Raw genomic sequence first — 12127 nt, forward strand, 5'->3', positions numbered from 1 at the left:
TACATTCCAGAAACCTATGTTTACATGTCAAATTCTGCCCTGTTTTTCCATGGCCAGGAGCCAAAGAACTGTATAATTAATTTCACATGCCTAAGAAAACTTTGGACGTGTTTCTCTAACAGCAGCCTCATACGCCACATAATAGCAAAAACTGAAAGAACTTTCAAATGCAGATTGGCACATGTCATGAGGGCCTGCTGTTAACAGAAAATAGTCAGATCCCACAGGGCATGCTTAAAATAGCTCCTTGCATTCCCTGCCTGAATATAAGTGGAAATAATTACATTTTATTTGCCATGATATATAGGCTTTTACACTTTTCAGTAAGTGGTAAAAATCACACTACAATTTCATCCAGTAGTTTAGTTAGTTCCAGCCTTCATGAGACATTTCTATGGTGTAATCATGGCATTTTTAAAAATTGCAAATACAAAAGAAAGAGGGGGAAAGAAAGGGAAAACAATTTTGAAAGGAGATGCACATTAGATCAAAGTGGTGTGCTAAGTATACATATCTATATAAATATAAACTGACCAGATATCCAGAATACATTCATAGTTGCCACCTATAAGATATGTGTTCATGAGTAAGATCCTCTGGCCATTGAACAATGGATGGTGAATAAAGCCTGTAGGATAACACTTTTGATTTAGCTATGCAGACCTTCAAGCATACTCCAAATAAGTTTCTGTGATGTTGATACCCAAACGCAAGGATCCTAGGAGGGCACCCACAATTAACATTGAATGGAGGAATTTTATTAGTTCAATTGAAAGCAGCAAAAGGGCTCGAGCAACTTAAAACTGGGATCTAGCCTGTGTATACTGATTTTAAAAAATAGAACTCCAGAGTGCAAGGTTCAAATTAGTCTTATTTATTAATTAGAAGGAAGTCACCGTCTATGCAAAGTCACTCCCTCACACACACATCCAAGAACTAACTACTTTATATAGAAGGCAGTAACAGACAGCAGATTAAGAGATGCAGAGGGAAATACTATACTGATTCCAGAAGCAGAGCTCCAATTGCGGGGAAGTGGCTCAGCAAGCTGCCTGGCGATCATGCCACGGTTACCAAGCTGAGGAGTCAAGCAAGGTACAGACAAAAACGGTTTGTCTGACCTCAAGACCAAATTGGTAGAGAAGAATGGAAAGTTGAGAATGGCCCAACAATCCGTGCAAATGTCCCTGGACAAAGGTATATTACCCCCAGAGGGAGGTACTCCTGGATTTCTGTTTACTTGCAAACACAAGGTTTATCACCCAAAATCCCAACAGCAAAGGGATTATGCAAACTCCGATCTTGATCAATCTTGCTGCACCTCCTCGTGCAGAGTTCCCGCAGATCCCCAAATATGGTCCCAGATCTCCTGATATGGTACGGGTGTTTCCTTGTGCTGAGGGCCTCAGACAGTCCCTTTATATCATTAATACCAGAAAGGAGGGAGGGTGAAAGGAGGATGGATCTTGGAGTAACAATGTTATAGCTCTCTCATAATCTCACTCATATTTAAAATTCAGTATTAAGAATTGCCAGTATACAATTAAGTAAATATTTTAACAAAATAAAGAAAATGTAAACATAAACATTAATCTTTTGCCATAAAAAATATAAACTTTGAGTCTTTGTTCAGATCGTCCACCCAACATAAATCCATTCTCTTATATCTCAAATGTAACTATACTTTTTTTTTTAAATGACTGGTTGAAAATTTTGTACTACCCATAAATGGAAGACATAAAGTAGTTTACAGTCACTAAAATTATAAATCAAACTATTAACATCATGTTAAAATCAAAAATTCCATAGACAACATGCTACAGAGTGATAAAAAAGAACAGCTTGTCGTTTTTTTAAATAATAACCTGGGACCTGAGTTTTAGAAAAATTACTTGATAAACATCCTGGCTGAAAGACTATCATCAGCTAGCCAACAATGACCTCTTTGTAGTCATGATCTGTTTTACTCATATGACAGAAGTGGCTGGAGTAACAATTTTAACAGATGCTGTCAGTATCCAGCCAGGTTGGTACAGAAGAGGATGCTCCTTGAGGATCCTGGTCCCAAACCATTAAGGCAGCAGTTCTCAGACTTTTTACTCTTGTGACTCTCTTTACATCTACATGCAGACTTTGTGCTCCCCCACCCCTGCTTGATGTAGTATAAAAAATAGAGATATTTTCATTTACTGTGTGTATTTTCATTTGTACATTCATGTATATTCATACCTGAACATATTATAAGGAAACAACATCATCCAAATTAGAACAGTTTTATTTAAATTCAGTAGAGTGGGCCCTACTGGGATTTGGTACTAGGAAACACCCCTCCCCATAGATAGCAAAATCCATGGGTGCTCACATCCCATTAAATGCAGTGGCATAGTAAAATAAATCCTTCATGTAAAATTGCAAAATCAAGGATGTTTATAGAATTTATATATATATTTAATATTTTCAAGCTAGGGATACTTGAATCAGTGGATAAAAAATCTGTGGGTATAGAGGGCTGACTGTACTTAACACATGTGTACTGTGTCACACACAGCCACACACACACTTAAGCCAGTGCTCATAGATATGTACACAGTCATGCTTTTTCATTCTGTCACTTACACACATACTCATTTACTCTCTCACACATACAATCACATAGAAACGTTCATTTTCTTGTGTATATGCAAGTATACACAAGTGCATATGTGAGTATATAAAAGGATGAAGAGTGTGACTGAGGACCTTATCCCATGGTTTAATAAATCGATTTACCTTTACCTGGTTTAAATCTTAATTTAGGCAGCATCCTGATATTACTGTAAGGTTTTTGCCGCCCGAATACAGCCCGAGTCCATCCCTGCTTCCAGGAGTGCTCCTCCTGGCTCTTTTTGGATCCGGGAGTTTTCTGAGTTAAGAAAATGGCCACCAGAGCACTCCTGGAAGCAGGAATGAACCCGGGCTGTATTGAGGCGGCAAATTAGGCAGCAAAAACCTTGTGATAATATCAGGAGGCCACCCAAATTAAGATTTAAACTGGATAGAGGAAAATCGATTTATTAAGCCATGGGATAAGCTCCTGAGTGTGAGAGAGGAGAGAGACAGAATTTGTGTGGGAGACTGTGTGTAAATGACAGTATCCAAGTCAGAATCAGAAAAAGTATTACTGAGTGTGTGAGAGAATTATGTGATAGAAAGTTATATACACTGAGAGAGGCACTGAGAGAATATGTTGAGGATGCAACAAAAGCTCATCCCTAGAACTAATTGCAGTGTATTACAGTAATTTGATACAGTTGCCAGAGATATTTATTCAAATTCAAATAAAAAGTTGCCTTCTTAAGCTTTGATGTAATTCATAGTTACCTACAGGAATAAATGAACAGCCATGAAAATGAAACTAACTCAAATCATTGTTGATGTTAAATGGAGAAACTAAAATGAACAAAAATAGACTGTACATAAAATCTCAAAGATCAGGATGCATGGCCTAGTGCCTTGGGTCCAATCTGTGAGCCACCTTGGGTCCCTTCAGGGAGAAAGGTGGCATATAAATGAAATAACTAAACAAAAATAAAAAGTTATGTGACCCTAATGAGGATTTCCCCCCCTTCTTGAACAACTTCCTCTTACTGTATGACAAATAGTTTCTCAGGCTGAAATATTTTTCGAAAGGAATTTGTTATATGGCATGGGCACTGTTGATGGAAAGGAAATGAATTTATAGTCATCAGCCATGCCTAGAAAGAAAATATAGCAACAGAACTGTGAACTGAAGAAAAAACAAAGTGGCCAATCCTAGGCTCCTATTCACCCAATACAGGTCAGCACCAATTTATATCAGCTTTTTTACACCATCTAAATGAAGTGGTTGTTGGTTGTATAGTGTTGGGAGAGATTCTAATGAAGTTTTGTACTCCTATCTTGATAAATCAAAATCTTCTAGACATACAGGTCCAACCCCATTGATGCAGATAATTAAAGATGCAGCATTACTTGATCCTTGGCGATCTCTACACCCCATAGAGAAAGACTTCATCTTCTACTCAGCAATCCATAAAACATATTCCAGAACTGATAATTTTTTTTAAATCTCCAAGTCGCTATTAGGCAAAACTTTAAATTCCACAATGAATCCAATCTTATATTCAGACCATTCCCAAATAATATCTGACAGGGTGCCGGAAGGACTTTCCAAGACTTCAAAGACTTAGCAGTTTAGCCCAGCAATCCTAACGCATGACCCTTTTCAAAAGACCATAGAAAATAGAAACTTTTTATCTAGAAAATAGATATGAAAACACCTCTGAGGAACACACTGAAAGCAGTGCTCAGGGGTTTGTTTATACAGGAAGGCTCTAAACAAAAGAAAATTAAAGAAAAGAAACACCAGAAATTGATTAAAGAAACCAAACTCTTGTCAAACTCCCACAAAAAAAAAAATCCCAAAACTCAGACATACTAAAAACTTTATTAGAAAAATCCCTCATATTGAAGAATTAGACGTACACTCAGTTCAAACTAAATTGTAATACACGAAAGCCTACTCAGGGACGTAGCTAGGATTTTAGGAAGGGGGGGTCCTGACTAAGTGCCACCATTATAATGGGGCTTGGGTGTGGCGGTGCAGCAGCACGTACCATTCATTTTTCTAATGGAAGGAGGGGGTCCGGACCCCAAGAACCCCCCCCCCCCTGGCTACGTCCCTGGCCTGCTTCTATGAAAACAATAATAGGAACTCTAAATTACTAGCTAGATTAGCAAAAGAGAAAGCAGAAAAAATAATTGTTGTAGCTATCACCTCCCCAAATGGCAATATCAAAACCTTTCAAGTTGACATAGGACTTTATCACACGCAGGGCAAACGTGGTCAAAATGTCATCCCATCATGGAATTGTTTGCGGGGAAGCCATTTCCTGAATAACGCGTTCTCCCATTGTGCAGAAAAAGGCTCCTCCTGGCTTCCCAGCGAACGATTCCATGACGATTCCATAGCCTCAATTACACTTCAGAAGCGCCAGGCATGATCACATCCCTGGCACTTCCGCAATATTTGGATGGTGTTTCTACCACATTTTGCCCTGCGTGTGATAAGGTTCATAACAAAGGAATTCCGAGAGTTCTACTCTGAACTCTATGCTGAAGAATTTAAAAAAAGCTCCAGATAAACTTAATTCATTCCTTGATTATCAAAATTTTGAAAATAACTACAGTGGAACCATATTATACGCAGGGGATCCATTCCTGATCCCTCCGCGTATAAAAAATCTGCCTATGCTCGAGCCCATTGTTTCCAATGGGGCTCGTGCGCGGCGGCGCGGCAGCGCGCGAGGCGCAACAGGTGCACGCGCCCATTCAATTGAATGGGACATGCCGTCCCTTCCGCCTCGTGCGCGCTGGTGGCTTTGAGCGCCTATGCTGAAAGCCGCCGATAAAAAGACCGCGTATGCAGAGGCGCCACTGTACACACCGCTCTACTAAACCAACCCATCTCTTTAGAAGAAATCAAACAAGCAATCCAAAACCTCAAACCAGGAAAATCTCCTGGAATAGATGGATTTACAGGAGAATTTTACAAGTTATGTTCTAATGAAATTGCCCCACATCTACAAGATCTATTCAATGAGATAATGTCACAAGATCTATGTCCCCAATCTTAGCACACTTCCAAAATTGTCCCTATCCCCAAAACAAGTGACTGTCAACCTCCCACCTCAGCATTTAGACAGATAGAATTAATAAACCAGGATGTAAAATTACAGTGCGCCCTTTTTTTACACAAGAGATCCGTTCCAGGCCCCTCCCACGCGTAAAAACACTGTGTATGCTCAAGCCCCATTGAAAGTAACTTTCTACGCGTGTAGCTAGACTGCCCCAAAATAAACACATTTTGGCAATTGTTACTTGAACAAATTTAATTGATTACCAACCAAGAAGTAATGTTATGTCCAGAAATTCTTTCGTTATCAATATATGTGGACACAAACTCAAATTTGAAACATAAAAACCTCATAGATTTCTTCATTACAGCAGCCCATGTAGAAATTGCTAAATGCTTGAAAACAGGGGAGGTATCTTTAGATATGTGGTGGGAAAAGATATGGGACCTATGGTTACTCAAAAAAGTGTCTGACAGAATGGCAAGTTACACAGGACACCCAAAATCAGGAACTTTTATAGACAAATGGTTCCCACTCGTTGACTTTGGCCTGGTACAAACGGACAGGAAGCGCTGTCCTGGTGCCGATTCTAGGGTTTGGAGTGGCAGCATCTGCATACTCCTGAACCCTAGCACGTAATGCTGGTGCCATAATGGCCGCCATCATGATGCAAGTGCAGCGCAGCATCCATGCGTCATGGAGCAGCGACTGCGTCATCGACGTGCGTCAGTGTGCCACTGATGCAGTCATGGCACCCGGCGCGCACCATAAGGAACGCCACTCGGTTTGGCTGCTGCAGCATCTCTCGGGAGCAAGAACAGGAGGCTCCAGCTTGCCCTTTTGGGGTGGTCTGTCGAGCCCTTTTGTAAACAAAGACAGAAACAAGAGAAGACAACCTCCATTTCATCTGAACCTTTGGTTGGACATTTAGGACTAGATTTACACAAAGATAGCACTGGACTTTAAAATGACCACTTTCATTGAACAGAACCTAAGAAGGAGACCAGCATCATAATTCAAAGTTGTGAGGTGAATTGTTTTATTTTGCTTTATTGTTGTGACATGTTTTGTACATATATTTATAATAATAATTAAAAAAAGAAAAGAATTGAAAAGAATTTTTAAAATTCAAAAAAAGAAAAAACAATGTGAGATAATAAACCACTTTTAGATCAAATTTGTGGTAGGAACAGCAGACTTTTAAAAAAAGTATTATTTTCATTTTCTGGAGGTACTTAGGATGTGCTCTATCTGCCAACTCACTAGGGATTTGAAAGACCTTGAACCACACTGAAGCCTTTGAACAACAACTATTGATAACATTGTGGCTTAGCTTAATTTAATTGCATCTACTGATGAAATGAAAACAAAAAAAGTAAATAGTTGGAAATCCATGGCATCAATCATTGCTTAAAGGAGATCTCTTAACTAAAGTTTAAAGAACTGCTTTAACTTAGAGAATGTAAAGAAGCAGGGAAATGGTTTCCGAGGACCTCTTTCTTGCACAGCGTACACTATATTCTCTCCCATGTTTACTGTTAATGTAAGTTTCATTTCTGTTTTCAAACAAGAGCTATCAAAATGATGGAAGTACTGATTTAATTGTCTATTCCATATTTGACTTTTGTACTGCTCTAGCCAAGAAAATGTTTTGCAACTCTAGCATTGTGTGGACTTTTCCAGCTGTCCTATGCAAAGGAAGTAAAGAACCAAGCTCTAGCGTTTAAAATACAGCGTCTGAATTGCTTTTCATTTACTTTGCTCCCCTTTGAGATGCCAGGAGTGATTTCCTCTTGAAGTTGACTTCCTTTCTGGAAATGATTTTGTCTCAAACCATGCTGAGGCTCTCCATTCCTGTTCTTTGACTACCGTGCTCTCCCCCCCCCCCCTTGATGTGCTGCCCCACCAAGCAGACCTCCTGACTGTAAGTAATCCCACTGAAGTTTTGCTGTAACTTTTTATTTGAGTTCCTTTCTCCGCATCATTATCAGTCCGCCAAGAGGGACAGACAAAGCACTCACTGGTGCCCTCTCTGCAACAGAACACTGCTAGGGGGTGGCTGTAAATTGACGTGGCATGGAAAATCTCTGCTAAGTTTGTAACACTTTGTATGTTCCTCTCAGAGCAGCAGTGCTCTGAGCTTGTCGCCTGATATCATATAGATTTGATGCCTCCACATGGATAGAAATTTTCTCCTTTTTCTAACTTGGCAGCTGGATGTTCTTTTCACTTTGGATTTATGGCTAAAAGTAAACAGCATCTAAAACAAACTCCTTGTTTTTTTTCTCTCTCTCTCCAGTCAGAGAAACAGATTTTTTGGGCACATTCCCATTCCTACCACCACCTTTTCTTGCATCTTATTCCTCCACACCCACCAGCTCCTGACAGCTCTTATTATGGGGTGCGGACTGAGAAAACTAGAAGACCCCGATGACAGCAGCCCTGGAAAAATATTTTCAACCCTAAAGAGACCACAAGTGGAAACAAAGGCCGACTCTGCCTATGAGTACGTACTGCTCGATTTTACATTAGAAGGTATGTATAATCTGTTTCAAGCTTTTGTAAGTTTAAAGTGGGAAAGTGGTCCTTCTGTTTCTTAGGATTAGATATGAGAAAAGGCATGATGCATCATGAACACAAATCATTAGGTTAACAGTTTAGAAAAAAGTGTTTATCATGCCTGAGTGCCAGAATTGTATGTGTGTTCAGATACGCGTGTATAATATAGTACACTGAAGCCTTTTCAGATGTAGGCTCTTTTTTCTGACTTCTGTGGACTGAAAATCACAGTTCTGCTGTATTTGGTAGTAAAAGCAGTTCAGAAGAAGTCAGTGGAAACTACCTTTCAGTATATTCTTCTTTTTTAGAGATTTTAATAGGATAATGGAAATAACATTGATCTGAATGCAGTTAGAGCCAGAGGGTGCCATGTGGGGGCTACTTCCTTCTCTTGTAGGGTGTCTTGTTTCTAAACAACTGACTCCCTGTCCCAGAAAGTGGAAAATGTAAACAACCAACCCCAGATGGCTTCCCCCTAAGAACAGGCAGCTCTGTTCTATAGCACTTGCTTCAGGGACCCAAGCTGAAAAGTTTTTGTAAAGCAGAAAGTTTCTCAGCAGCTGTAAACCAGCTCTTTGGGCTAACTTGACTGTGGTTACAAAGGCCAGACTGTTTATTGCGTCATGCCTGCATACATGTCACATTAATATGCATTGTATGACTTATAGTATATATGAGGCACATGGTACTACATTTTAGTCCAGTACCTTTATTTTGCTCTGTATAGGCTTAGTTCATTTTGGTTTTGGGAATGGAGATGTCTTTGAGTAGGAAAGTAGAAGTTTGCAATTGTTTATTCTGGGAGTCATGATGAATTGCCTAATGTAAACATAAATCACATATTAGTCTGTAACTTTATATTTTGCACTTAATTTGGAGTACATTGTCTTGTGCTGTGCTGCGTAGTAGGTAGCATTTTATGTTGCATAGACAGGGGTTTCTGAAAGTAATTCAGTGGAGATAATTTCTTGTAGAAAAAATATTAACCATTAAAGCAGATATTTAGCAGCTGGGTACTGAAAGGGAGAAGAGGCTTAATGTTGCAGTGTCTCATAACATATTACAGGGAGCCTGTCATATCAGTGGGATAGTCATCCACAGAGTGGAGTTCCCATGGATCACCCCGCCCCATATTAGCCAGTGGTGTCATGCACCCAAGGGCACACCGATACAGACACACCCATGTTGCCACCCATTGACTAATGTAGGCTTGAGCTCCCATGTTTTTTTCCCATTTGCTGGGGTGGGGAAGGCGGAACCAAACTCCTATGGATGAGAAGGGCCCACCTTCTTTTTCAAAATGGGAGATTGGATCCAGAGGATTCCTTCTGTTTGTGGAAGAGACTGCAATGAAGTGGAAGCTCCTGCAGGAGGAAATAGAGAGGCCATCAGACCTGGTCTCTGCACTCAGCACAGTGGGGCAAATATCAGGGTCCCAAATTGCCTTTGGGGCTAATATGCTGATTACAGTGCTTTTCTTTCTCATCTCTACTAAGGTAGTGGGTGTGCTGTGAAGAAAAACAAAGCCTTGACTGAGTTTGTAGATGTCCACTGTTCCCCCCCCCCCCCCCCCCAGCATTTCTGAACCATTCTCAGTCAGTTATAATGAGATCAGAGGGCATTCTGCAAATCTAAGATGCAGATCCTAAAACTATTATTTAAACAACTCAATTTTATTTATTTATTATTTACTTACTTACTTACTTGCTTTCAATAGAAGAAAAGATGAGCCTCGAGTACAGGTTTTAAGACAATAGGTAGTTGTTGTGTGCCTTCAAGTCATTCCCAGTTTATGGCGACCCTAAGGCAAACCTATAATGAGGTTTTCTTGGCAGGATTTATTCAGAGGACATTTGCCATTGCCTTCTCCTGGGGCTGAGAGAGTGAGGTCTGCTCAGGGACACCCAGTGGGTTTTATGGTCTCTAAACCCTGGTCTCTAGAGAGTTGTAGTCCAACACTCAACCCACTACACCATGCTGGCTCCCAAGATATTGAGACAGTGCTGAAAAATAACCAAAGAAACTAAGAAGAGTGAAGTAGGACTTCTGGGACCGGAACTACAGTGCCTTGGTTAAGTCCTTGAACCTCACTTTCACAATTTGCAAAAATAAATAAACAAACAAACAAACAAATGTGTGTAAATATGCGTAGTATAGCCAGCACACAGAATGTACACTGATATAAAGTGGGATTTTTAAAGTGTATGCTATACCCGCTCCCATTCAGAACTGAAATTATAAGTTCTATTTTAACTTTTGCAGTTTTTCCCTGCATCTGTTTTTAATGGCAATCACTGAAATCTCTGTATAATTGTGCCAGTGGTGTAACTGAGAGAAGGACATATGAAGTTGTTTTAAATAGTTTGCTGTTAGTTGTCATATAGTGAATTTCTACAATGCAGCTTAAACATTAGGCAGACAGACTAAATGGAACATATTAGTAACAATCTGCATCTAAAATTACATTTTTCTGTAACTTAATCCCTCAGGTTCCTCAAATCCAGATGTTATCAAGATCAGCTCTATTTTGGATATTGCAAAAAAAGTGGAGGAGTATTACACTAAAGGCTATGTGGTGGGGGCTATTCACCCTGTTTTACTGTCAGTTGGACGAAGGAGGCATTTTCCAGCGAGTCATATGTATCGAGTCGTACTGTCACGTCTCAAACTCAAGTATGTGCTACTATGATAAATCATTACTTAAATTTGCATACAGGTTGAGTATCCCTTATCTGAAATGCTTGGGACCAGAAGAATTTTGGATGTTGGATTTTTTTTATTCTGATCTTGGAGTACTTGCATATACGTAATGAGATATCCTGGAGGAGGAAACCAAGTCTTTAAAAAATACATTTATTGTTCATACATATTTTATACACATAGCATGAAGGTAATTTTATCACAATCTTTTAATAATTTTGTGCATGAAACAAAATTTGTACATTGAAACATTAGAAAGCAAAGAAAGCAAAGATATCAACATGGGCAATCTTGGATTTTGGACTATTTTGGATTTCTGGATAAAATATACTCAACCTGTAATTATTTTTTATTGAATTGAATATTTGAAAACATGCAAATAGCTTCTTATTTCATACAATCCTTATAATAATCAAAAGACCTTGAAATGCACAGTGTGGTCTTATGGCATCCTAGGACCAAGTAAGTTATTATGTTGTATCACATGATTTGCCCATTAGCATCAGTGGAAACCTATTCCCCATGTAGGCAGACTGCCCACTGTGGGTCAGGAGAGCATTGGAGTTGTAATGGCAACTCTTTACTCTCAACAATACAGTCTTGATGTGGATTAGGAGGGAGTCATGCTGGGAAATTTCACACCCAAGAAATTTGATTCTAAAGGACTAACATTTGCATTGTGGCATATATAGAAATAAGTGTAGAAAGAGGAAAAATGGAAACAGTGAGATGAGAGTTTCCCTTTTTTTTCCCCTTTTTTTCCTTTTTTTCCCTTTTTTTCCTTTTGACCCTGGATCGATGTAACTTTTTAATTTTTTTTCTACCCCTGACATGTGTATTTTCCTATTTTACTGTTTTCCTGTTCCTGTTTTTTGTAGTAATGTTTTTAACTGTTATATTGGATTTTAACTTTGTATTGAAATGTTTTTATAAATTTTGTAAGCTGCCCTGATCATATTCATGGAAGGGCGGGGTAGAAATAAAATTTATTATTATTATTATTATTATTATTATTATTATTATTATTATTAAATAAAATGCAACCTATATCCCATGGCTAACCTAATTGTCACAGATAGTAGCATTTTGTTTCCCTCTGATCTTACTTACTGTTTGCTGTCTCCCTGCCCCCCTTACACCCATGCTAGTGGAAAACAGCATTTTGTGCATTTGATGAAACGGATTGCATTTTTTGAATTCTTATGACATACTGT

General features: G+C 39.1%; 1 protein-coding gene across 2 annotated transcripts in view; it reads left to right on the forward strand.

Annotated features, from left to right (window-relative positions):
- The first annotated feature begins 7712 nt into the window (after positions 1-7712).
- Positions 7713-12127, forward strand: part of RFTN2 (raftlin family member 2) — a 45439-nt gene continuing 41024 nt past the window's right edge. For both annotated transcript variants that reach the window (XM_089523239.1, XM_089523240.1), the window contains exons 1-2: positions 7713-8189; positions 10703-10886. In XM_089523239.1, the coding sequence (XP_089379365.1) occupies positions 8051-8189; positions 10703-10886 (323 nt within the window). In that variant the 5' untranslated portion in view covers positions 7713-8050. The remainder of the gene's footprint in view (positions 8190-10702; positions 10887-12127) is intronic.

This window comes from Sceloporus occidentalis, unplaced genomic scaffold, assembly GCF_023333645.1.
Source record: "Sceloporus occidentalis isolate IW3139 unplaced genomic scaffold, rSceOcc1.0.p SCAF_4, whole genome shotgun sequence".
In the NCBI taxonomy this organism is placed as follows: domain Eukaryota; kingdom Metazoa; phylum Chordata; class Lepidosauria; order Squamata; family Phrynosomatidae; genus Sceloporus; species Sceloporus occidentalis.